The 27,449-nt window shown below is 43.8% G+C and overlaps 1 protein-coding gene across 4 annotated transcripts; it reads right to left on the minus strand.

Annotated features, from left to right (window-relative positions):
• Positions 1-1,134: 1,134 nt before the first annotated feature.
• Positions 1,135-25,873, minus strand: CDC27 (cell division cycle 27). 4 transcript variants are annotated; one of them, XM_054281536.1, is made up of 19 exons: positions 25,668-25,873; positions 21,188-21,263; positions 18,521-18,668; positions 17,404-17,529; positions 16,408-16,505; positions 15,775-15,929; positions 15,438-15,652; positions 14,825-14,939; positions 12,768-12,883; positions 12,547-12,646; positions 12,184-12,391; positions 11,094-11,263; positions 9,695-9,847; positions 7,905-8,113; positions 7,027-7,144; positions 6,670-6,798; positions 5,896-5,970; positions 4,986-5,166; positions 1,135-2,815 (listed from the first exon to the last, which is right to left on the minus strand). In XM_054281536.1, exons 1-19 carry the CDS (start codon positions 25,692-25,694, stop codon positions 2,733-2,735), a joined length of 2,502 nt encoding a protein of 833 aa, XP_054137511.1. In that variant the 5' UTR covers positions 25,695-25,873; the 3' UTR covers positions 1,135-2,732. The 4 variants fall into 4 exon arrangements, with proteins under 4 accessions (XP_054137511.1, XP_054137509.1, XP_054137508.1 ...); XM_054281534.1 differs by having other exon boundaries at positions 12,768-12,901; XM_054281533.1 differs by having other exon boundaries at positions 11,094-11,266; positions 12,768-12,901.
• Between the last annotated feature and the right edge of the window lie 1,576 nt (positions 25,874-27,449).

The raw sequence follows: 27,449 nt of genomic DNA on the forward strand, positions 1-27,449 counted from the left end.
GGAAGCTGTGACAGATGAGCCTCGGGTGGCACAGGACAGAAAAGAGCCCTGCACACCCCAAGGTGCCCTTAAACCTTTCCCAACCTCTCACTTGCCCAACTCCTGAAGGGCAAACCCCACCCCTGACCCAAAGCAGCTGGGGCTAAGCCTGCTTTTAAAAGTAATTTATTTGGATTTTCCACATCCTTTCATGAATTGCAAATATATTAACAGAAAAGAATTTTTCCCCTCTAGGACTGTACAATTTTTGAAATTAAAAAAAAAAAAATCAAGAAAAGCAAAAAAAAAATTAAGAAAAAAAGGACAAATTACATTGTTTCAATGCAAATAGTAACACCACACCCACACTTTGCATTCTTCCATAGTTTTGTTGTAAGAAAATGACAGTTCCCTAATTCTCTTCAGTGAACCCTTGCTCACCTCCCTGCCAGTGTCTCCATGCTCAGCCTCTTCCTCTCTGTCCCTCTTCAAAGAGCCAACTTTTAGTCCTTCAATACTAATTTTGTGTTTTTCCTTAGAATGTAAAATAGCAGCAAGGGCTAAATGTGAGCCTGGATCATTGGGAAAAAAGAAAATACCTTCAAGGTAGGATGACCATACAAAGCCAGGAATGTTTTTATGTATTAAATCTTCCAAGTAGCACAAACATCCTTTGAACATCCCAGCTCAATGAAGAGCTTTTTCCAAGGGGTTGAAAGTTTTACTGTAGTTTTCAGGGAACAAATAAAAAAGGAAAAAAGGCCCCACAATTCCTGGATCTCAGGTCCCCACATGAACAACATTTATTATGGAAAAAGCAAATAGCACCTGCTTCCTCCTGCTTTTTGTTTAGAAAATATGCTGGGAACCAAAAGGAAGCCAATTAACACGGTAATTAGTGGCATTCCACAAGTGCTGCCTGCAGACCTTACCAGGAAGTGCTGCTCAGACTCCTCTGCTCAGGGATGTGCTGGGAAGCTGCCACGAGCTGGAAAACCACAGCAGGAGATCCAGGAGCCCCAGGAGCAGCTCCAGGGAACGCTGAGCCCTCCAGGAGGGGGAATCATCACCCAGAGCAGCCTCAGGAATGAATCCCTGAGAGAGCCTCACTCCAGCCCAGATCAATCCCCACTCAATCCCAGACCCAGGTGATCCAAGTGCAGGGCACCCAGCTCTTTTTACCCCTTCTCATTCCTCAGATTTTAGAGGGATTTTTCACCCTCTGAGGGGAACTGAAGCCTATTTTTCACTGCCCATCTTCCTACTTCAAAAAAAACCCCACCACACCACAGAATTCTATTTTTGCTTAGAACCTGGGGAGGATTTTTCAAAGGATAAAGGTGTGCATGTGGCTCTTGACCAGAGAGAAGCTGGGACAGAAGAGGTGCCAAGTGGATAAGGACAGAATTCAAAAGAAATTGAAGTGTGAAGGAAACTAAGAGACACCTAAAAACCAATAGATTAAGAAAAAAAAAAAAAAAATTAAGACTGATCACAACAAATACGGTGCTATGAAATTTGTATCATTCCCAATTTATTAGGCATAAATTGCTCTTTAAAACTGCTTGTATCATACACTTTCTTTATCATCACTGCACAAAGGGCACCAATTGCTGCTGCAGAATGCTACAGAGAGCAGTTTGGACTCACTAACGTGGCACAGCTTTCTCCTCTCAGAAACAGACCCTCGAGGAAAGGAAAGTGTTCCTAGAATGGGAAACTGAAAGAACAGCTTAAAAAAATAAGGAAAAAGACAAATAATTGCACATTTTTGCATCCTGCTTGGACCACACTTTACAAAATAGTTTTCAAAGTGATAGCAGACCTAAGGAGATACTGATCTGAGACAATTATTTGATGCATTTGACCAAGGTTCTGATTGTATTAAGGCTTCCAGTCTTCCCACTCTCACAGGATTAAGGGTTTGATGTTTCACATTACACTTGTATCTACATTTCTCTCTTGATTTTTCCCTTTATTAATTTTTATTCTTCAAAAGGGGAAGAACAAGTCAAGGGGTGCATGAAAAATGAAGCAAGGTGGTGCGGACAGAAATACAAAGTAAACACTGACCTTTCCAAAACCGGGTGAATAAATTAACTCATGGTTAGAACATGAAAGCATTTGATGAAAGCTCTGATCCTGCAATGTGATTCTCCTGCAGTTGCACCCTGGGCAGGGACAGGGCTGTTTCACGTGGCCTGACACATGCCCAGTCCTGCTTGCTCACTGGAGACACTGCAGCTTTAAGGTCATTGACACTCCCTGGCATTTAAGTTACACTACAATATGCAAAAGTCTTGAACAGCCTGTTTGTCAACACTGTCCTTGGAGAACTTGGAAATGAGGTTCAGCACTCTGCTTACCAAGAAAGACCCAAACTAAGACACATTTCTGGAAAAAGAACAAGACACCTCGTCATTAGTACTATCCCCACATCTACTGGCTTCCATACATCAAAGCACAAGTCTGTCTTCCATGATATTTTTTTCCAGCAAGGGGGGAGTTCAAAACCAGCATTTTCTCCTCAGTCACTGCCATAAATGTGTAAGAGCCAACTAGTCAGACTCAGCAGCAGCTGGATATTGCACTGCCATGAACTCTGCTAAGTTCAGGTCTGAGGTGCACTCGTGGTGTCAGTGGAGAACAACGACAGTGCTGGCTCAGAGATGTAGAACCCAGGATGCCAAGGAAGGGGAGAACACGACAGTACCAGTCACACACACTCAAGCTCAGACACTGGCTCTTGGAGGTTAAAATTCATCACTTTCCACGGCGTGGAGCTGCGTGTCATCCGCGTCCGTCATGCTGCTCTCCTGGGACTCGTCTGTGCCCACTGTGGGGACAAAGAGACCTCGGGGTCAGGGGCTGTCCCCCTGCACAGCTCCCCTGCCACCAGCCCAGCCCAGGCAGGGCAGCCAAAGCATTCACAGGAAAATTCTGCTTCCCCCCAAATCACCTGAAATTACTTTAATTTGTCCCATGTACCCCGAGAGGGTCGTTCAGCTGAGGCTGTGGAACTCTTCCACAACTTCTGCACAGCCAGGGAAGCTGAACTGTGACACAGCCCAACACTTATTTTGTTTATGCTTATTGGACAGATTAGACTGTTAGGTTTCTTCCTTTTTAATTTTTTTTCTCGTTTGGTTGGTGTTCGGGTTTTTCCTGCACTGCTCAGGTGGGGCTCAGCAGCTCCAGTCTCTGTCTCCATCTCCTGGTCAGAACAGGCTCAGCCCAGGGAGCTGGGGCTCAAAATCACCCCAAATACAACAGCAGGGAGACAAAAACTGGATACTTCCAGAAGTGCAGTGCAGGGTGAAGTTCCCATGTTAAAAAGCACACAGGACCAATAAAAACCAATGTGATATACAGTTGTCACCTTTCCCTAATTGCAGGACACAGCCATTTGTCTATTAGTAAGAATCCAAATTCTGCTGTATTTCCTTCTTTGTGGGAAGAAAATTAAATTCCTTATTAGCATTTATTTTTTATCTCTATTTCAGCCTGCAGAGAAGTCGATATTTATGACTGTCCATGCTTTATGGAATTTAAGTTCATAATCAAAAGCTGAGAGAAGAAAACCCTGGGCTGTTCCTTTCTGTGAATTACTCCCCATAGTGTTTTATTTTCTCTTGATCCAAATCAAACTGCTTCCATGACCTTCATCAAAAGCCACCTTTTATATTCACCACATCAAGTATTTTGATCCAACATCCAGTTTAACTTCTGAAAAAGCATCTACAGGCAATTTTAGCTGTCATTCATTTACTCTGAAGTTATTTGATGCTTTATGATGGAATACTTGCAGCCCTGGAAATGCCTTGCTCTCCTGGGATACTCTTAAAGCCACCCATGATTTGTATAAATTTAGAGTTACCACAATCTCTGTCCTAGTACATCTAAAGGAATTTCACAACCCTCTATGCCACGCTTTCTGTAGGGACAATACAGGAATGTGCCCTCTGTTAATGGAGTGACAAAACTATCCTTTGTCCCCTCAAAAAAAAAAAAAAAAAGGAAGCCCAAAAGTTTCTCTCTTTGATTAGGTGAAAAAGCCACCTCATAGGCCTAGGGGACTCCACCTCAAATTTAAAGATAGTTAATTAGACAAGGCCACAAAGTCCCACTTAGACAATTTACTAGAAAAAAAAAAAGACAACAAAGAAACTAATCACTTTTGTGAGGTGTTTCACCAAGAGCAAAAACCTCCTGCACCTGACTCAGTTTTTCTCTGTTTATTTTGCCTTTCATTAAACCTTTTTGTTTCCAACACTGCTGATTTTATGCTCCCAAAGGTAGCTGAGCTATCTTGAGTGAGTAACAGACCTCCAAGAGCTTATGAGACCTGGCTGGAAGAAGCAACTATTACTGGACAATGAATGAATTCTGAGTGAAGAACCTCCAGAGCTCCTACTCACTGGGTAGAACGTTTCACGTATTAAAGCTGGCCCTGTCCCTAGGGTTCAGTGGCAGAGGGTGCAGCACAGAAATGTTAAAGCTGGCCCTGTCCAGTGCTCAGGGAAGAGGCTCCAGGAGCACAGAAATGTTAAAGCTGGTCCTGTCCAGAGCTCAGGGAAGAGGCTCCAGGAGCACAGAAATGTTTCACCTGTTTAAGCTGGCCCTGTCCCAAGGGTTCAGTGGCAGAGGCTGCTCCTAGGCTGGAGCACAGAAATGTTTTACCTTTAAAGCTGGCCCTGTCCCTAGGGTTCAGTGGCAGAGGCTGTAGCACAGAAATGTTAAAGCTGGTCCTGTCCAGAGCTCAGGGCAGAGGCTCCAGGAGCACAGAAATGTTTCACCTGTTTAAGCTGGCCCTGTCCCAAGGGTTCAGTGGCAGAGGCTGCTCCTAGGCTGGAGCACAGAAATGTTTCACCTGTCAAAGCTGGCCCTCTCCAGAGCTTAGGGCAGAGGCTGCAGCACAGAAATGTTAAAGCTGGCCCTGTCCAGAGCCCAGGGCAGAGGCTCCTGGAGCACAGAAATGTTAAATGTGGGGCTCCTGCAGCACAGACCTGACTCGTAGGGGTAGCACTCGCTGATCTGCTCCTCGCGCGTGATGGGCTCCTCGTCGTCGGGCAGGTAACGTTTGTCTATGGCCTCCTTGATCTGGTTGTTGGCTCCTTTGGGATCCAGGTCCATTGCCCAGGAGAAATTCATTAGGGCCAGATGTGTCTGACCCAGCTTTTTATAAACCTGAACAGAAAAACGGCAGGAAAGGCTGCATTTATATAAGGCTGCTACTTGAAGGTTTGGGCAATGATTGTTCCACAGTTCAGTGATGTTTTATGGAAAGCAACAGAGGGTGGGTATGAAAAACTTATTATGTGAGCCCCAAGGGAAATAAATATGTGTTTCTACTTAAAAATAAAAGTAAATAAACTAGCAGCTAAGAGATTCTTTATAATTAAGGGCAGATGGGGAAGTTATTTATCTGTGTTGAGGATTTAAACAGTGAAAATATTTCAGTTTGTCTTGACATGGCCACTCATGTCAGTTTAAAGGTCCAGCTACTCCTGGAGAAAGCACAGTGAACACATTTCAGCACAAATCCTTTTACCTCTCTCCAGTTCAAACAAAATAAAGAAATCTTGCTGATAGAGAGTTCTCCAGGTCTGTGTTAGAGGGAAGTTTGTCTTGGTGCTCCCAAGTGACCAGACACTCCCCAGCAGAAAGTTACAGAAGTTATTTAAAGCTTTTTAGCAGAGGTGGTGGTGGGAAGGAGGATTTCTGTCACTAGATCACTGCTCTGGCATTTCACACAAGAAAGGTTGGAATGTAGCTGCTTCTTGTTCAGTATTTAAAGCTTTGGGAATTTTTAGAATACTGCTCCAAGTGGAAGCATCTTAGTGACAGGCATCAAATTTTCTCATTAAGCAGCAAAGGAAATTAAAGAACTTAGGATCACAGTGAAGTTTTACCTACCTTTCCTATTAAAAAGTAAACAAGAGACTCTTTGGGAACAATCTGTTTCAGTTCTTCAAGTTCTTGCAAAGCTGACTGAAAGGTTGGAGAGAGTGTTTATATTAGGCATTTGAAACCAAACACTTTTAGTGAAACTTCTACTTTACTTTTAAATTAGTTCCTGATGCTGGAGCTGTTTGCTGTGACAGTCACCTGGCATCATTAAGAAATTCAACTGAAAAATATTTAGTTTGCAGTTAGAAATAAAAAAAAGTTTTAAGCAAAGTTTTCCCTTTCAGCGTGCACACATTTCTGAGGCAAGTTTCAAACAGACTTGGCTTGTCTTCTGGAGCCAAAAAACACTGGCCAGAGGAAAAGCTGCTGGATAAACAGTGTGGGAAGATCTGTTCTAAACAGGGTTCAGGTCAGCAGGGGATCAGCCCAAAACTGCTTCACTTCTGACTCTGCACTCCACAACACAACCTTGGAAACAGCTGGTTCTTATTGCTGTAATTGGATATGGAGCAGTTGGCCAAGGTTTTTTTAGTAATTCAGTATAAACTCATGCTAGTAGGTCAGACTAAAATAATAATTTAAAAAGCAAGACATGATGGCCCCAGATTTTATTACAACCAAAACATTTAATGCCACCCTGCTGAGGGTGGCACTTGCCAAAGGAAATGCTTCCCATGTCCCAGGCTGTTCCTGCAAGCCCTGGTGACCTGTAAACATTCCCAAGGCACCCCCATCCCCATCTCCAGGAATTTCAAGGCTGCCACGAGCACCCAGACTGACCTTGTACTTCTCATTTGCAAACAACACCGAGGCTCTGTGGAATTTGCATAGTGGGTTCTTGGGGTCGATGTTGATTGCTTTGTTCAAAGTGTCCAAAGCCTTCTCAGATTTTTTCAGTGCGTGTTGGACCTGGCACACAAAGAGAGAGAACAATTCCAAAAGGGGAAAAATAACAGCTCATCTGCTGGGCAAGGACAAACCCCTCTGAGCGTGTTTACTTACAACCTGCTCCTTTAGGAAAGTATTTGTCCACTGCTAGACCAAGTCTGATTTTTGTTCTACAGGAAGAAAAATCCTCCTCACCTCCTCTGCACCCCAACCCCTTCTCCCCACCCAAGTGAAATGCCATGTACTTACTACTCCAATGTGACACAGCAGGACTGAGCTCTGGGGGTTGATATCAAGTGCTTTCTGGAAATGCATTTCTGCCAGGCTGAACTTCTCCTGTTTGTAATAAATCATTCCCAACCCGTACCTGCAGCACAGAAACAATTCCGGTAAGTGGCACTGGATTTTAACCTAATTGGTTTCTGTCAGTGAATGTGACATGGCAGGAATGGTTTGCAGCCTTGCCAACCCCATCTAGGGTGGGAAGGGATTTCCTGGGGGAAAAAGCTAAAATTTTATTTCTTTTTGTTATCCATTGGGTGGCTGAAGAAATTATGTGTGACACACAGCAAGACTGGCTAAATAAAAGGACACAAAAGTTATTAACACTATCACACTCACAGATGAGCTTTTATTCCTTTATATATTAAAAAGCTGTAAGAAACAAAGTGTGTCCTAAGGTATGAAGAGGCTGAGATCTCATCTCTCCAACTGCAACCGAGGACACATAATGCACAAAGAATGCTGCCCAACAGGACAAAATAATGGGGTAATACAGCCTAAACCATCTATGAAAACAAAAAAGTGAATTTTTTGCCTTCCTTGTGAAAGTAGCCCCCCATCTTCTGCAGGAATGGCTTTGCTGTTTTCCAGGAGGGAAGAATGGAAAAGATGGTGGCTGTCCCATCCCTGGGAGTGTCCCTGGCCAGGCTGGATGGGGTTGGGGCAGCCTGGGCTGGTGGAAGGTGACACTGGACAGGCTGTAAGGTCATTCCAACCCAGACCAGCCTGCCTCCATGAAACCCCAGCAGAGGCAGCAGCCAGGAGCTGTTCCTCCAGAGGGAGGAATTCCTCCAGAGGGAATCCTGCAGCCCAGGGAGCAGCAGGGTTTCTGAGGGCAGACCTACCAAGCGTTGTAGTGCCGGGGGTTGACCCTGATGGCGTTTCTGAAACAGGCCAGAGCCTTGTCCAGCTCCTCTGTCAACACAAACTCGTGGCCCAGCAGGGTGTAGGCATAGGCATAGTTTGGATCCACCTGGATGGCCCTCTGGAAGAACTTGATGGCAATGTCGTGCTCCCTTTGCAAGCTGAAGCAGTTTCCTGCTGCACACCAGGCCTGGAACAACAGCAGGGCAGGAGCAGAACCTTTTTTACTACTCTGAGTGACTAAATTTGAACTGAACACACTTAACTGCTTTAAATAATTATAAATAACTTCTAGATTAAAAAGTAAAAATAGGAATAAATCAACAGTTAAGTCAGGCTCATTCCTGTGAGGCAAGCAAGGCTAAACACACCTTTTAAAATAAATAAATAAATAAATAAGCAAGCTGAATTACAGAAATGGAGAATCCATGGACACCCAACAAGCCTGCACCAATTAGATCCTTTGGTGACTAAACAGCAGGGCAGGAGCAGAACCCTTTTTACTACTCTGAGTGACTAAATTTGAGCTGAACACATTTATCTATACTGATTTAAATAATTATAAAAAACTATAATATTAATTATATTATAATTAAAATATATATTATAATTAAATAATTATAAATAAATAAATAGGAATAAATCAACAGTTAGTTCAGGTTCACTCCTGTGAGGCAAGCAAGGCTAAACACACCTTCTAAAATAAATAAATAAATAAATAAATAAGCTGAATTACAGAAATGGAGAATCCATGGACACCCAACAAGCCCGCACCAATTAGATCCTTTGATGACTAAAGACTGAAGCTTTTGAAGGTGTTAAAAAGGCCAGAAATAAAACATCTTTGATATTTAAGACTAACAAAGGGGGAGATGGCACTTTATCTCTTCAGATCCCTCCAAGTGACAAATTTGGAAACTTGCAGAGGAAGAATTTTAGCAACAACCTCCTCTTTCCCTGCTGCTCGGCACCCATCAAGACTGTAAATACCACAGCCCAGGGTCCCCCACTTCCCCAAATTTTTAGCATCACTGCCAAAGCACATAACTAATTTCCACTGCTTGGATTAGGATCTGCATTTCCCTCTATCCTGACTAATCTTACTACAAGCACCAACTGTTCACTGAGGTTGTTTTCCACTCTTAGACAAACTAACAGGATAACATGAATTGGATTTCCTCCTCCACCAAAAAGATTTCCAATATCCTCTGCAGTTTGCTTAATTCTTAAGAGCACATTTATCAACTCACATATTTTATTTTTACCGGGGCACTCATTGAAAGATTTCTGGGTTTTGGCACATTGTGACTACATTACCACACACCCTGCAGTTTAATGGACTTTGGTATAAAAAAGTGCAACATCATGTCTGGAAATAAACTCTAGAACAAATATTTCAAGTGCCAGTGAATTAACTACAGCAATCAAAAGGTACAGGAAAAAGATATTCCTTATCTCTGCACGCTGGCAGCGGCAAGAGTGACTGACTAACCCATGATCTTCCTGGTTGAATGGTGCCAAGGCAAATTTAAATAACCATTAACAGATAAAAGGTTTCAACCTGTTCCACATAAGCTGATATTCAAATTTTAAGGAGCCATTTCAGGCATCAGCAGTTCAACAGACAACCCTGCCAGCTCCCTCTCCAGTTTTGTTCAGGTGTGTTCCCATTGGAGACTACACTGGATTAGAGCTCAAAGTTCTGTTCTGAATCACTGATTTTACCAGGTACAATTCCCCTCTTCCCATTCAAGCCCACAGCATTTTATACCTCTGGTGAGTTTTTATCCATGTCTGTCAAATCCTTAGAAAGAACTGAAAGGGCAACATCTTTCTGCAGATGCCAGAGTGTGGTTGAATAGATTTCCATGCCTTCTACTCTGTAGTTTTCAATCCTCCTCACTTCTGAAAATATTCTCTCAGCCTGAGAACAGAAATGAAACTTAAAATAAAATTCCACCCACCAAGGCAGAGCACAGAGGTCAAGGACCAAGGCCTCACATCCAGCCTGAGCATCCTCTTTGCTTTTTAAGTGTTCTACACAGAGCTGCAAGCCCTGAGCTTTCCTTTCAAGGGAAGGAAGTGACTGGATCCCAGGATACTTTGCCAGCAGGAATGCAGCCAGCTCTCCCTCCTGCTGACTCAGCTGCATTCCTGTTTCTGTCCATGCTTGAGCAAGGCAAAAACATCATCCACAAAACCGGAGAGAGTGCAACAGATTTTATGGGCCAGTTATGATTGTTAACCATCCAATAAAGAGTGACAGGATAGGGGGTGATGGTTTTACACTGCCACAGGGCAGGGTTAGGTGGGATACTGGGCAGGAATTGCTCCCTGGCAGGGTGGGCAGGCCCTGGCACAGGTACCCAGAGCAGCCGGGGCTGTCCCTGGATCCCTGGCAGTGCCCAAGGCCAGGCTGGACAGGGTTTGGAGCAATCTGGGACAGTGGAAGGTGGTGGCACTGCATGAGCTTTGAAGTCTCCTTTAACCCAACCACTCTGGAATTCTGTGATTAAAATCTCCAGCCTCACCTTTGTAAATAATCTATGAAGCACCCAGCATCTGTTCCACCTGGAAACAGACTGTGCACAGCTCAAATCCTCCCTCTCCTTTGTCTCCTGCACACATTCTGCCAAGGAGTGCTTTAAAAACTTATCAAACAGGCACATCAGCTGTCAGGAGAACAGTACCAAGGAGAGGAACTGTGGGATTACCCTGAACTGCTCACTTCTGATTCTGGAGCACTTTGGCATCACCTCAGCTGTGCCAGTGCTTCATTTGTGAGGCTGGGAGGGAAACTGGGTCACTGGTGTGATCAGAATTAACTACAATGCAGAGAAGTTTTTTGGTTTAGAGCTGAAATTGTTGAGTGATCTATTCTAAAACAGTGCAGTGCAAACAATTCCATCAGCACAGCAGGAGACAGAGACAGGACACACAAGGAGGAAACCCCAACACTTGGATACAAGAGGAAGTAACATTAAGAAAAAAATTTAGGAAAGCTCAATGAGAAAGCAGATTCAAGACCTAAATCCATTCCAGGTGTAACTTTTATATTGATCCATTTACCACAACAGCAAACTTCTCCCGGATTTTACAGGAGACCTGCAGGTTTTGTGTAAAACTGCCAAAGCAAAGGGAGAAGAGGAAGGCCTGGCCCCCATTCCTACCTGCATGTACTCTGCCAGCTCAAAGTAAGCTCTCCCAATTTGGCACAGCACCCAGCCTGTGTTGTAGTGGTGGGATGGCAAATGGCTCAAAATATTGATGGCTTCTTTGCAGTTGTATGAGCACAAGGCTAAATAACCTTTCCCCATGTCCCGGAGAAGGCTCATCAAACCTTCTAGGAGAAAAACACAATAAATAAAAGTGGGGGAAAAAAAAAAAAAAAAAAAAAAAAGACAGTTGAGACTTATTTACTTGGAAGTGCTAACCCCAAAATCTCTCCCTTGTGCACTCCTCTTACGGAAACCTTTCAGGAGTTTCCAAACAAGGTTCATGTACTCTTAACTTTAAACACTTAATTAACATGAGCATGATATTCTGATTATCAGCCTCTTTAAGAGAAGCTAGAAAATAATGAGTCCTCAAACTTTGGGGCTCAGGGTGAGTGGAGTTCTGCATTTCCAGCAGCTATTCAAACATTTCTTTAGGTCTGAGCAGTTCCCACAAGCCTGGTAGCCATGGATACATCCTCTTGCTGCCTGGAAACATTACTGAGCCAAAAGAGGGGAATTCAGCATTTTGCTTAGGATTTTCTGACAATCTGAATAAAGATTTGTTTTTAAGCAAATGGGAAACATCAAGGGAGGACAGACCACATAAAGCCCATGTTAAGAGGTGACTGGGTTATGAGTAATTCCTTTGGATCAGTTTCCAAGGATAATACTGTCATAAATTATATACTTTAAAAATTTGAAGTTCTACTTTATAACAATGTAACACAATCATAATAATATTACTTATTCTATTATCATAATTTATATATTGCATAACAATTAATAATACTTTATATACTTTGAAAATACTTTAATCACTAATAAGGACCAGAGCTTGCAAGATTTATCTGCTGACAATTACCACTCTCAATATTCTTCACATGTTTCTAAGTTAACAAGATGTTGAATTAAATCAGTTTTTATCACTACACAAAAGGTGAGATCTGCATGATAAATGGGAAAGAAGCAAATACTGAAGCAACATTAAAACCCAGATATATCAGATTTTACTCTATTACAGTCCAACAGTGCTCAAACAGACCTGCTGCTGCCTTCTGTAGCGTGAAAGCTTGGATTTGTGGTGCAACAGTGGAAATTTTCCCTTCTGAAATGATGGAAGAGTCCAGTTTGGTAATTTCCAAACTGTCATTTAAGTTTGGTTGAGTTATTCCTCCCTTATTTGTTTTACTTTTTGTTTTTCTGTTTGGAATCTTAGGTGGAAACTTCATTTTTAATTTTTTGCTATTTTCCTGCAGAGAAGAAAAATAAGAGTTACATATATAAGAATCTTTTAAATCCAGAAATCTAAATTTGAGAGTAACTGCTATGAATACGTGGAAATTCCCAGCTGGGTCAGTGGGATGGGTGAGAAAGGCAGGGATTGGCAGCACTGGGGGTTTGGTACCTTGGTTGTGGAGCTATCACTGGTGAAGAGGCGAGAGCTTCGCCGAGGCAGCGCGTTGGGTGGAGCAGCAATGGTTGGGCTCAATACCTGAGGTGTTGTACTGAAAAGGAAAATTTAAAAATTACACAGTGGAAGGTATACATTTCTTTGCTCCACTTTTAATAGTAACAGCTTTTAGATTTGCTTTAAATAAAAATGCTGCAGTATTATGATTGTTTTACCTTGTCTGGGGACCAGAGCTCTGTGTTTGTGCAACAAGGACTGGAGTGACTTCCCGGCTGTTCCCACTCTGGGAGAAAACAGATTTTGTTCCAGCCTGGCTGATCCTGCTGACAGCCTGCACAACACAGAGTTTCTACAGGTTGGTTATTATGTCACTCAGGAGTCTCCATCTCTGCTGTGCCAAAGCCAGCCCACTCCACCCACCAAACACTGCACCAGGAGAAACAGAATTATTTTAATAAAGGAGAGGGTTCCCCATGCCCAGGGAAAGCCATCCAAAGTGTTTCTCCTTCTACCTGTTAATAATATCAAGTCTACAAAGCTCATGCACCTTATTTGAAGATATAGAATCTCCATCTAATGGCAAGCAAGTGTATGTTAAAGTGCTTGTGCAAGCACAAAAGGGAATTAAAATACATCACATTTAAAGGCTTTTTCCTGCAGAAAGTTGTAAAAAAGAAACCACAAAAAAAAATAGGAAGAGAAATATTTTTAAATTATCCTATTACAATCCCACTCAGAAGCCATTCACAAACTGCACAGCAACTCGGCCTGTTTTCAGGACAGATCCTCCTCTTCATATTTTTTTTAAAAAGCTTAAAAAAATTATCTTTCTGCCCACTCCAGGAACACCAACATTCAATTCAGTGATGGCTGCTTGGAAGAGACACCAGAAAAGGACAAGTGGATCAACACCAGCCCAAGCAATGTCACTTTGTGCATTATCCAGCCCCTGTCCTTCTGTTCCTTTCCCAGATTCTGTCACCAGAGGATGGTTTAGGTGGCCAGGAAACTTCCTGCCCACTCAGACAGGAAGCCCTTGGATTCATCCTAATGCTTCACTCACTTATGTAAGGGTTTCCTAGGAAACTGCCTCTGTTCAGCCACAGCTCCACCAAACCTTGTCTGACACAAACTGGAAGAGCAAAGTGGAACTGGCACAGTCACTACTTGCACTGGACAAAGCATGAACCAGAATTTAAGTTGTTTATTAAAATGCATTTAATGTTTGTGTTTTGGTAGTGGCACAGCTCCATCTGGGCAGGGCCTAAGTGTGGAGTAGTGAAATTTACACCTCAGTGCTGCTGTGTCACACTCAGCAAAGCAACAAAACAGCAAAACTGACTTGATTTCCCAAAGCTCTTCAGCTGCTGGAAGAGCTGCACCTTACAAACTTCATTTCCATTTTCAGACTCATGGAAATTTACCTTCCTCTATGTGCACAGTCCAGCAAAAGCCACTGTTTGCAAATGGTCCTGAGCAAGCACAGGGTGGGAATTGGATCAGCCAAACAAAGCACATTCCTCACTGACTGTTTTAGCACAGGTCCCAAATTTCCCTTTCTGAATGGCAGAGCATCAAGATTTGTCCAGAGCAAACGTGGCAACTCGAGTTCTAATTTTTGAGATTCAACACTATTTCAAAATAGTTCCCCCTATAAAACACCAACACCCCTCATGCAACTTGTAGATTTACTAAAAATACAGGGAAAAATCCTCAGGTTTTTGTTTTTAGAAAGGAACAAATAGTTCTTCAACTGTCACCAACATTCCACCTCTCATTTATCACTATGGCAACTACAGCAGTTTCTTCCCGAGTGAAGCAGGCATTTTTTAGTTTTAGCAAGACTTTGCTGAGTGAAACAGCACCGTTCTCTCAGTCCTTCACAGACCAGCAGCAGGATTTTTATTATTCAGGTCTGTAAACTACAACTCAAGAACTGCTTGCAAGAGATAGTAGCTTCAGCTTTCTTGAGGCTTCAAAAATACATTAAATAAATAAAACAAACAATTCCAAGTCTTCACACTCCACTCTGCAGACTGAAAAGTTGGAATCTCCTGTTGTTGGGAAGCTTCAGTGTCTGTACAACCCTTTGTGATGGGAGGTGGACAGAACACAAGAGATCTTCCCTAGGTTAGTCCAGCAACCACAGCCTGGGCATCTGCGGGGGAAAACTTAGCTCCCATGTTTTTTCCTCTGTATTTTGGATTCTTCTTTCAAGTGCACTGCAGTGCCAAGCCCTGAGCAGAGCAGCTGAGCTCAGAGTGCAAGGTACCTTCTTTGAAGGTGCTCCGGTGGATGGCACATCGATGACAGAGGAGGAGTTGGTGTAGTTCTGTAAATAGGATCCATCTCCAGGGCTTGGGGTTTCTAGTGGCAAAATTCCAAAGCTAAGAACAAACCAGAGAGGAAGGGTCAGTGTGTGAATGTTAGAGCTGGAGAGCTGGTCTGATGCAGGGGTTAAAACACAGACTCAGAGCATGGAATATCCTGAGCTGGCAGGGACCCACAGGATCATCAGGAGCTGGACTTCAAGAAAAGCTCTTTACAGTGATAATAAAGTTTATTCCAGAGCAGCAGCATATTCCTTCAAGTGACACTTGAAGGAATATGATTGATATGATTGATTCAAGATATTGCTTATTGCCATGTTCTATGTTCTCGAATCAACACTTCCTCTCCAAATAACCAACTGCTTGTTCAAAAACCACAAGAGATCAACACTAGGAGCAAGAGCAGTTCCTGAAGTTGTCTGGGTTTCCCTTGCACAGAAATTGTCCCACCAAGTGTGTCTGAGTGTGCTGTGCAGCCCCAGCCCTCCTGCTCCAAAGCCCAAAGAGCAGCAGCAGCTCAACCCTGGGCACAGGTTGGCCATGCCAAGGACTTACCTTGGAGTGAGTGGGCTCAAAGCTGCAGGTCCCCCCAGTAAACTCCGTCCACTTTTTGGTTTATTTTGAGCCTGTTTGGACAAGATGGCAGTTCCTGACCCCAGAGGGACAGAATCTGAGGAAATCACAGCCGAGTCAATGTAAGACATGGAGGAATCTGAATTCAAGGAAGAATACTTTGAATTGGAGGACTCTAGGTTGATTCTGTTCAACTCCTGAAGAATAAAAGGCAGCTCTTAGGTACTCAGGGTATAGTTTAATTAACATTTTTTCAGTTAAGCTGGATAAACGAGCTGATTTCAGTAAATGATTTTACAATGATTTGAGCAAAACTCACAATTGTGTCCTGGGGTGTCTCCATGAGGACACTCTCAGGCTGTCTGTGGGATATGTTGTGATTGGACACCACTGTTGTGCAAGTGTTGGGCAGACAGCTGCTGAAATTCTGTAAGGATGTTAATTTAAATGTTTGGTCAGGGTCTGGCTTTTCACCTGTAAGAGTGGAAAGAGATTTAATAATTATTCCTGGGTCTATACACTGAATATTCAGTCTGAATCAAGGACAGGGGACAAAGGATTTTAGAAGTGTTTTAAAACATTTGGGTTGGAAGGGACCTTTAAGAACATGTCATTCCAACCCTCTGCAATAAGCAGGGACATCCTTCATTAGACAAGGTAACTCTTTGTACTAAAGCAGAAGTATTTTCTACTACAAAACCCTTGACAATCGATATTTTTAATAATTTTCATATGTTGTTTTTTCAAGCTATTCTCAGAAACAGGCTCTAAGTGTCTACTAAATGAAGGCTGGGAAGCACATTTGGATTGTTAGATCCAAAAGTGTATAAATAATGAAGATGGAAGAAAACAAGACAGAAGTTTTAAACGACGGCAAAGTATTTTAAATGAATTGTTGCTCACAAAAATCTCTCCCAAGAATTACATGAGTAAAACAGTTCTGCAGACTCACCTATTTCACATAGTGATTCAAAAGGGGACCAGAGGAAAGGATTTAAACTAAGGCTCTTTTGGTAACATTCTGATCCTTTGGCAAGCCGGTCTGTCTTGCTGCAAAAAGAATGAAACAGTTCACAGGGAGACTTCAGAACAGCATTTTTGTCAAAGAGAGTTTTCCAGAAGAGGAGTTGAAAAACAAAAACATGTTGAGAGGCATAGAAACATTCCTCATCTTTCAAGCCCAAGAAATACTGAGTTCTTTTGAAGTTACTTGACATATTTAGACACAGTTGTCAAAAAAAGTTACATAAGCACTAGAATAGCTTGAGAATTTTCATTTTTAGGAAGATGCAGTTCTTTGCAACAGCTTGTTTCTTTTTTGCCAACAGTAACCTGATTGCCAGCCTTCCAGTCATCTTAAGTATCTATGGACAATATTTTTGCAAAGAAATTAGCAGCTAAACTGAACACAAGTATTTGGCGATAAAGAAATAATTTTGAAAATAATTGAGAATAGAATTAGAGAAGAATACAAGAGCCCAACTACTCCAATAATTTACATTTACTGAAACCTTTCTTGCATCTTAGCAAAATCAAAACACAGTTGGCAACTTATTCTGCCTGACACCCTCAGAATTTTGATTTGAGGGTTAGAGCTACACATGTATAACACAGATAGTAAAAATCTAGATGGTAACGCTGAGAAACAGGCTGAGAGTTTTTCTTAGGGAAGAATTCAGAGCAAATCCAAAGGTATTTAAAAATCTCAGACTTTTGGATTGCATTCTTACCCACCCAGAAAAGAGGAATTTGTGTTTTCAGTCTTTGGGTGAAAATGAAAATGAACCATTGCCAAATCAGACTGATTCCACAACTCCATCATGCTCCAAAATGGTGTAACCCAGAGAGAGGTGTCTCCTGTAATGACTAAGGATATGTTTGACTAAACCTGGGCTTGGCCAAGTAAAAACCTTCCAACTTTATTGTGCAAATGAAAAAGCAACTTTACCAGTAGACATGTCCCAGTAAGGAGAGTGTAAAGCATGCAGAATCACCAAACTCCATAACAATGTCATCATGGCTTTTCTGTTTATTCAACACTCCACCAGACAAGATCTGCTCTCCTTCTGCAAGCCTTTTTAAAAAACAAGAGGTTTAAAGGGGTTACAAGGCTCACAGTACTGGCACTCCAGTGTTTTCACCCTGCTGCAAACAAAAACAGAAATCCACTGTCAGTGTCCACAGGTTTTAAACCACAAACCAGTTCCTGCAAATGAACATTTAGTAACCCACGGATTCCTCTACAACAGGGAGGTTCAGGACTCTGCAGTCAAACAGCTCTACTGGGAGGGAAGAAAAACAAAACAAACCCAAAAGCACAAAATTCAGCATGACTTTTCCAAAGGTGATCAGTCCTAGCATGAAGGACAAGGGAATCTTCAAGACACTTGATCTTTGAAGGTGTTTTATCTAAGGTGCTTAATTCAGCTTTGTTTCCCAAAGAAATACAATCTGTAAGGTCCCCCATGCACTGAGTTAAGAGCCAATATTGGAATATGGCAGAGTTCATGGATTTTAAAGCCTTTCTTTCTTGCAAGAAGGGCTCAAAAGGAGAATAAAGGGTCAATCTGCACCTCCTTCACCTGCAGGAGCAGCAGCACTCACACAGAATGGGCCACTGGCTCTCAGGCTTCAAAATTACTTTATACAACTGCTGGGGTGGGAGGCGTTTTTCAGGCATCTGAGCCCAAACACTCGAACAAACAAATCACCTTTTCTTGCCACCACCTGAAATTTTACTTGGAGGTGTATGCTTCTATGAGCACAGAGCATCCCCACAAGAAAATAAGGCAGAGCTGTATAAATGAGCCCATAAAAGATCTGTTTTCTTTCTACACAGTTTGGCAATTTCTGTCTAAGTTACTCAACAACTTTCAGAGGTTTTTGCAACATGGGTTAATGCTCATTAAGTCCATAACTGAAAGCAAAATAAATTGAGCTCAATTTTTGTGCTGAAGGACCAATGAATTTCTAGTTTATACGCGACAACATCTTCCAAAGAGAAATCCAAGCAATAAAATTAAATCCATTTGTAACCCTGGACAGAACATGAAGGATTTACTTACTTGCTGAGGTCCACACAACATTTTGCAAGCAGGTATTTACACTGTGGGGTGGTACAGCTGTGTCCCTTTAGGAGCCTGTAAGCTTTGTAGGCCTTTCCTGAGCGGTAGTAACACGTTGCCAGTAAAAACAGTGCTTCTTCTGAGTGAACTGCAAACAAAACCATCAGTTAGGTGTTAATCACTTCAGTACAAAAAATTTGGGGGCAGGGAGTAAAAGCCAGCTGCGGACAAGATGGAGTAAAATGGGTATGATATTAGAAATTCATTCCTGAATGAAGTTTCTTCATCTGTTGGTGATTATCTTCCTGTGCCATTTCCTTGGCTAGTCAGATGAACTCTTAATATCTACAGCTTTGAAGGAACTTTGATCCTTCTGGCTACCCAATCTGAATAAATGATGAGCCAGCTTGCAGCTAGAACAGCAGCAAGCCAAGCAAAGCAGCCAGGCCAGAGTTAGTTTAATAACCTGCTGGCCACACCAAGGCTGACTTGGCTCAGAGTGTCACCACACTGCAAATATTTAGAATTAATGTCTATTTCCAAATTTTCTTCCACTGCAATTATGTACCATACTGAGGATGTTCTACCCAAAGAGCTTGAGTTGACATCCAGATCAGACCCACTCATGGTTACACCACAAAGGACAGAATCAACCCCTGAAGTAACTTTAATCCTTTCTGTGAACTCACTGATTTTGTACATCCATGGTGGCTTAACCCACTCTGTACCTCCCCAAATGTTACACTCAAATCATCCTCACATAAAGGTATTTTAAATCAAAAGCTGTGTATGAACACAAGCAACTTCAAACTCCAACCACTTAATAAACCCACATTACCTTTATACTTTTCAGAAGACATTATCCTGCAAATGGAATTCAGCATTAAATACACAATTTTGATGTTTGTTCACCCACCTATAGGAAAATCTTTAAAAAAAATCAATATGAGCACTGTATAAAAACCTCTTTGGGAATCTGCCCAAATCCTTTGCTTCACTGAAAACTATTTTAAGTTTTTGTCATCACCCAAACAGTGACAATGGAAACAGAAGATCCAAACAGAGAGAATTGTATTAGCCTTATCCCAAAAACACAGAAGATCTTTTTGAAAATTCAAGTTAAATCAATTTTTATCCACTACTTTAACAGATTTTGAGAGTTCTGGGAAACAACCAAGCCACAGATGTCCCATCAAGGACAGTAATTACAGGTAGACCTAAAATAAGTTTCTCCCAGGGTGAAATCACTCCTGCCAACATGGAGCCACTGTATTCAAGGTCTGCAGCTTCCACTCTGCAGCGTAACCACTTATTTCAACCAGGAGCCAGATGTTTTGTTAGCAGTTAATTGCTTGCACCAAGTGTCAGCATTCATGCTGCTTTCTCTCAGCACTGCTGGCCACTGAAAAAGACTGTTTGAAGTATTTTTGCAGAGAATTATTCTGCAAAGATGTGTCACTATCAAGTCAGGTATTTTTCTCCTGGCTGCTGCAAAAAGTGGATTCTCTTTGTTCCAAAATCCTTGGCAATTACCTTCAATCTACCATTTCCCTGCCCCTCACAGTGTGTTGTGTTCAGGGGAGCTCTGTCATCCCTAAAATACTATTTTCTTCATAAACACCTGGATTATCAGGTTCCATAATACCCTACACAGCATTTCTCATTTCAGCACCAGATCAAACACCCCAGATTCCATTTGTAACCCTGACACAAGGAAAATGAAGCCTTTATTTCTCAAAATTTAGGTTTGTGCTTCCATTGTTAAGAACTGCATTGTGAGTATGGCAGGCAAAATATTTCACTACAAAACAGAGCATGAAACAGCTTATACAGTTTAATTCAAAGTATGAGCTCAGGTTGTTTAGCATGAGAAATTATATGACACTTGTATTGGGGTTTTTTTGTGTTAGTGGTTAGGGAACAATACCTTTTAAAACAGAGAAGGAAAGCTGACCACCAGTATCAAGGAGAAACAAGTACAGAAGAACAAAAATCTTATCTGAGGTCATGGAGAAAAGGTTAAAAAACGGTGCTAGAACACACCAAAGAAGTGTTTCAAGGAGCCAGAGAAAGTACACATTTGTGTTACTGCTGCCTGCCCACTGTCCAAGAGAACCCAGCTTTACAATGAACTAACAATTAGCAGGGACTCAGCAGCAGATACCTGTTCCATATGTTCTGATTCTCACTGTCTCAGTTTCACAGTGCTTTTCTCTCACCATCACAAGACTCTCTTTGAGCCAATCAACATATCTGAGCAGCATTATCAGCAAAGACAGCTTTCAATGTCAAGCCAATTTGTAGAATTTGTGTGCTGCATCTATCCTCAAGTGCCCTTGGAAGAATGCAATGCTTGAGGGTCATTAAAAAAAACCCCCAACATTCTCCCATTTGATGCCATAAACCAGATCACTGTAAACACTGCACTTAAACACACAAATCTGAATTTAATTTTAAGGAGATTTTACTTTAAAATAACATTGCTGCTGTTACATGATTTGATTTTTCCAACCTAATTGCAAGGCATTCCTCTGCTTTCCCCAAGCAGAAAGCTAAACTTCATTATGAGAACAGGAAGAAAATAAAGCAGGAGCAGAGGCTCACAAATCCCAAGTGAAAATTGAGAAAAAGCATTTATAGAAAGGTTTAGAATTGCAAAGTACACACCTTCAGCATATAACCTTTCTGCGAGGAACACGGCATCGCGATAGGCGTAGTGGTTCAGTGCTTGCCAGATAGCAGCCTGCAAGGCAAGAAAACCATCTCCATTTAGCTCTGAAAATGCAAAAAACTCATCACCTCTTCCTGGCAAAAGGCAAAGTTCAGCTTGGTTTATAGAGCTATAAAATTAAAGGGGAGGATTAACATGCCAGCCAAGTTGTATTTGTTTCAGGTATTAGGAAGGAGGGTTAAAAAACCCCACCAAACTCTGCACTGAAGTCATGTATCAACCTCAGAGTGTTTCTCACTCATTACCAGCCACAATCATCCAAACCCCTGAGAAATTACTGAGTCTTAGCCTGGTGCACAACTCAACACCACACAACAACACCTTCAGTAAAGATAAAACCAAAATCCAACCCCAGCTGGTCAGAGTATCCCATTAAAGCATCACCCCAGGATGCCAAACCAAAGCCCAACAGGCCCAGAAACCTCTCAGGGCTGGTCAAGATGAGACTTGTGATCTAGAATTCCTCTAATACTCATCAGCAACCAAAGACAAACAGAATTTGCTTCTAAAACCCATGAGACACGCCAAAACAAAAAGAAATATTCCACAGGGGAAAACAATACTGTCCTGCAGTGCTATTCCCAGCTGGAAAGGAAAGTGCCAATTTCATCTACAAAAAAAAAAAATCTAAAAAAAATCCAAACTTCACAGAGTTACATGTACCATATGCTACTTCTTCCAACACAAACTTGACAAACACAGGGTGTGAAAACTGTGCAAGTTCTCTTCACGGGAAGCCCACACAGCCGTCATGAACAGCACACACCAGGGCTCCCAAGTACTACAGGGGATGTTATAAACAAATCTCTACAGAGAATCTGTTTTCTCCTATCAGTAGATCCCAAGAATATGCTTAAGAAGTCAACAGGTGCTTTTAAGCTTGTGTGAAAGTATTTGGATGTATTTAAAAGTGAATTCTCTTAGTCTGATCATTACAATACAAACACGCTATTGTTTCTCTCTGGTGGTATTCCATATTTGAGATAACTGAGCCTCAGAGCCTCCTGAAGTGATTCCTCCCTGCTGCCTTGAAAGGATCCCAGGCTGAAGGTGGTTCCACACCCTGCAGACAGAGCAGGACAAACAGGGAGATAGGTGGTCAGGGTTACAATCTTTTAAGCCATCCTGAAGCCAGAGCAGCCCAAGGTCTCCCATTTCTCTTGTTCTCAAAAGCAGCTCTTCCTTCACCAAGTCACAAGTGACATTCAGATGAACCCAGCCAAGTTGTGGCAGGTTAAAAATCCTGTCTTTGCAGGGCTGTAACCCAGCCAGCTTACAAAACAAAGGTGTGGGGGTGGGAGTGGGAAAATCAGGGTCATCTGACTGCTCAAACCAGAGCGAGTTGCCAGGAACAATCCTGCCAAAGGCTAAGAGGGGACACGAGGGATTTGGGGCTGTGTCACAGCCACTTTGTAAGAGTTACACTACACCCTGGCTCAAATAACAATTCTTGTGGAGCAGAGTCCCAGTGAAAGCAAGAAACAGGCTGGTAGAATCGCTGTTCTCCAGCAATTATCACTTTGCAGGCCAAAATGTGCCTCCTGCCCTCAACTGACCCGTGCTGGAGTCTGGATCCTCACACACACACACTCCTAAAAGAGCAGGAAGAGAAAAGGAAGGCAGCAGGGAATCAGCCATACCTATGCAGCAACAATTGTCCATGAGAACAGATGTCTAAACCACGAGCGTGCCTCAAAAAACAGGATTTCTTGCCCACTGTCTACAAGGATTAATCTCAATATAGCACAGTAATTTAGTTTGTTCTAGAAGAAGCACAGTGCATGTACACAGCACTATGGTACACAGTTGCTAAACCACACCAGAAGTGTTTTCAGGGCTGCCTCATAGGAAGGAGAAAAGTTGGAAGTGTTTCCACATTTTATTCAAGTGTGTTTGCAGAGAGGATAAACCTCCAGGTCCTAATCACTCTTTTTAAAAACAATTAATTTGAAATGCAAAATTAACAGGGAATTCTAAAACTACACAGCCCTGCAGCAAGGCATCTTCAGAAGGAAGAGCAGGAAAATAAAATCAGATTCAGACAGGTCCATCTTCTACCCAGAAAATCCTGTGCATTGTCCAAGTGTCACTTCAAATCTAAGCCAAAGAGCTCTTTAGAGATGTTCTCTTCTGACAGTTATCCAACCTTGGAAATTGTTTTCCAAGCTGTTTAGGCTATATTGCCATGCTAAGCAGATTCTGCCACGGTTTCAGTCCTCAGGGTGGGCAGGGAGGAGGAGAGCTCTGGGATGGGCAGTGCTGCATTCCCCACTCACACAAACTCTGCCCCTGAACCAGCACACGTTGGTCCTGCAGCTTGCAGCCAAGTTCAAGCACCATTGCAGTGACTCACAGATGATCACCTTGAGCAGCTAAATTCCAAGCAAAGTGCTCATTTTCTTTCCAAGATTTTTTCAGAAGTATTTGGAAGGCATCCAGCCTGTTTCTTAGCACATGGGACACGGTTTTGTGTTGGAGCTGAAGGGTTTTAAATCAGGAAGTACAGCACAGGGCTGTAAACTCTGGCACTCTGTTCAACTTCAACGAATTTTAAAAGTTAGCAAAAACCTAACCAGTGGCCAGAATGCCTTCTGGGACATGAATTTCATGTAATTAAAGCACAACATTTATAAGGCTACATACAAACAGAAATTCTGTTATTTATCTGTCATGCTGTGACAAATAAGTAACATCACAGCTGTGAGGATGTAAGGGTGACAGTTTTTTCCTGGAATGCTGAGCCCTGTAGACATCTGAAAGGCTGGGAGAGAACAGACAAATAGGCAGGAAAAATCTCTGCAATGACAAAAATGAGAACTAGTGTCAGCTTTCCCAATCATTTCATTTAAGTAAATTATAAAAACAGAGCTAAGTACGTGGACTTCAGCTGAACTGGGAATTCAGAAACACAACGGACTTTACCCAGTCACAAATAATTCCTAAACTTACCAGCACTCCTGTAAGCAAGGAACAGCAGTAAAACTGACAGCAGCAGAACTACTGCTAAAGGAATGATCTGTCATTTAAAAGCAGAATCGAAATAAATGTAGCCAATCTAAATAAATATATTCAACATAGCATCAAAACATCCAAGTTGGGAAGAGGTTAAGAATGGAGAACAGCATTAGAGTGGTCTTTACCTTGCCGAAATACCACAACAAGACGCCACATTTCTATCAGGGAGCTCTCAGGAGAGCAGATATTTCCACTTGGTCAGTCCAGTTAGCACAGCACTGGAAACATTTGGTATTGTTTCCTGTCAGCTTCACTCATTCACACCGCGGTGCATTCCTGCTTCCTTTCCTATTGTAATCCCATGTTTTCCTAGAATGCCCAGCTGGTGCAAAACAACCAGGCCAGCTCCACAGCTAACACCAGGGGTGCAGGATGGCCTCTGCAGGACAGGGACCAGCCGGCCAAAAGCATTTCCAGCACTGCACTGACCCCTGCTCTCAGAGGGGATGAGGAGAGTGGCGCCATCACCAACACAAACCCTACAAGAATGTCCTCACTGTCACCATCTTCCACAGACACGGTCAAGTCAGCAGGTAGTTTTCCACAGGAGCCTTTCTTCCCCTTCCACCTTTTCATTAGAAAGAAAAGAGCCAAAAGCAAGAATTCTCACTATGCCCATTACAGAACACAATCGTGTTCTAGCAAGACACTGCTGCCAGGAACCTCTTGCTGTAACTAGAAAAAAAGCCCAAAACATCCTGTTAAAATGCTAAATATATATTTTTAAAAAGAATGGCAATATGAATGAGACGACTGATTAATGAAAATCATGAATAGTTAGAGAATGGCCATACAGGAACTGCGGAAAGAAAAAGCAGCTCTTAATTCTGTGAATTACGACTTCTGGATGGGAAGGCTGAGCACAAGAACAGGAAACCCATCAGAGTAACTGCAGTGAGACTGAAACACGAGACAAAAACGAAATTTACATTCTTTTCTCCCCTAGGTCTCCATTCAACCCGAAAAAAACCAATTCCTTGGGAAGGAGGAACGTCCTTCACTCGCACCACACGGAGGGATCCGAGCACGCTGCGAGCATTTAAACACGACACGGCAGCGAACGCAGGAAGGTGAGCGAAGTATCAACAGGTCTCCCGAGGGACCCGCGGGGCCTTTCCTGGGAGCCCAATGGGCTGAGGAGCGGCGGGGACACCGACACCGACGCCGGGGGCCCGGGGGGCAAAGGGGCGAGCGCGGCCGGCCCGGGGATGGGGACGGGAGGCTGGAAGGGGAAGCTCAGCGGGCTCCGGCAGCAGGGAGAGCGGAGGAGCTGCAGGTCCTGCGGGCCCACCGGCCGAGGGGCCGCCGGGAGCGGCCCGGAGCCGCGGCCCCGGAGCGGGCGGGGCGGCCTAAGCCGGGCCGGGCCAGGCTTTGGGGCCTGAGCCGCCCGGGGGTCGGTACCTGGACGGGTTCCTGCAGCACCGTCATCCTGCTCTCCCCGGCCTCCGCCTCCTGGTCGCTGAGCCCGAGCGGGGTGGCCCCGGTCCCAGCCCGGCTCAGAGCGAGTCACGGCGGGGCCCGGCCCGGCCGCGGCTCATTTGAACCCGCACCGACCGTTACCGGAGCGAGCGAGGCCGGCGGGCGCCGAGTCCGCCCGAACCGGCGGCGGAAATACCCGAACCCTCCGCCGGAAATAGCCGAAGGCGCAGGCGGAAAGAGCCGAGCGTCGACGGAAAACAGCTGGGAAAGCCGCGCTCGGCAGCCGGGAGGAAACTCGGCGCCGGAGATGGCCGAACTGGGGCGGAAATGGCCGAGCCCAGACGGAGATGGCCGAGCTGGAACGGAGATGTCCGAACAGAGGCGGAGATGATCGAGCGAGGACGGAGATGGACGAGCGTGAGGGGGCTGGTGAAGCCCGGCCGGGCCTGTGGCTCGTCCCTCAGAGCACCCATGGAATGCAGAACTCACACTTGGTGCCACAGAACGGGCTCTGGGGATCCCCAGCTGTGTCAGGAACCCCCGCGTCTCTCGGGGTGCTGGTCCGAGGGCTCCCCCTGCCATCACCAGCGCGTCCTGAGCCAGCCCGGCCCCCGCGCTGGGTTGGGCTGGTGTTTCCCGAGTCCCCGTTCCCATTGCCGGGATCAGCACGGCCCAGGTCCTGTCCCTGTCACTGAGGGGTCCGTGCTGATGGTGCTCCCCACGTACGTTCAGCCACGATATCACAAAATCGCAGGATCATGTGGGTTGAGAAAGACCTCCCAGATCATGGAGTCCAACCTGTGACCGACCGATCGCCACCTTGTCACTAGACCAGGCACTGAGTGCCACATTCAGTCGGTCCTTGGACATCTCTGGGCATGGGGACTCCACCAGCTCCCTGGACAACCCATTCTGTGAAGAAACTCCTCATGTTGTCCTCATATCCAGGAGTAAAACTGACAGACTGCAGTGTAAATATATTGCAGGTAATTTGCCAGTTACAACTTGGATGTGTTTGAAAGTGCAATATCTGGCACACAGAGCTTTAGCAAAAGAATGGAATAAAGATGCACTAGTAAACACCAATTTATTAAATATGCTGACCTATCAATAGCCACCTGCAGCTAGCAGAGGCCTTCCTTCTCCAAATCCTTCTGTGGGCTTGCTGAATGAGCCATAGACAGCGCCCCGATGCACACACACCTACACACGGACTCTGTGCTCCATCTCTGTTCAGTGCTCTGCACTTGCACTCGGGCCCCAAGGTCAGATCCTGATGTGCTGCCAAACACACGTGGGCAGGGGCTGTATCTTTATGTGAGAACAAAAGCTGTGTGTGAACAAGAGGGCTCAGCCTGCCTCCTTCCCCTCTTTCTCTGCACTTCTGCAAGGTGTAGTTACAGATTTGTTACTGGCAGCAAATCTGCGGGTGTTTGCATTCAGGGTGTGAGCAGGCAGAGCTTTCTTCAATCCTTCACCTGAGACAAAGAACAAATTTTAACTGCAGAGCAGTGCTGTGCCCTGGGATGGACACCTGGTTTCCTAATCAGGTTGTTCCAAGCCATTTGTCAGATAAAAGGAGGGTGTGAGTAACATGACAGTGAAGTCAGAAGGCCTTTGGCCTTGCTCACTGATGATGATGATGATGGTGGTGTGTGTACGTGGTGTGGGGCTCCAAGGAAGGAGCCTTTCAAGGAGCACAGTCCATATTCACCCTGCTCCTGATCTCATGCACTGCAGATAACTCCTCCTGGGGATAAAAGC

Source organism: Melozone crissalis, unplaced genomic scaffold (genome assembly GCF_028551555.1).
Source record: "Melozone crissalis strain CALT ecotype California unplaced genomic scaffold, PUWL_Pcris_2 ptg000032l_1, whole genome shotgun sequence".
In the NCBI taxonomy this organism is placed as follows: Eukaryota; Metazoa; Chordata; class Aves; order Passeriformes; family Passerellidae; genus Melozone; species Melozone crissalis.

What these genes read in the sequence shown, in the direction of transcription:
- CDC27 (XM_054281533.1), bottom strand. Translation starts at nt 25,694, where the DNA reads ATGACGGTGCTGCAGGAACCCGTCCAG. An exon ending in TTGAGCCCACTCACTCCAAG is followed by an intron (nt 14,940 to 15,437) that starts GTAAGTCCTTGG and finishes GTTTGTTCTTAG; the next exon opens with CTTTGGAATTTTGCCACTAG. An exon ending in TGGATAAAAACTCACCAGAG is followed by an intron (nt 8,114 to 9,694) that starts GTATAAAATGCT and finishes CTGTTGTTCCAG; the next exon opens with GCCTGGTGTGCAGCAGGAAA.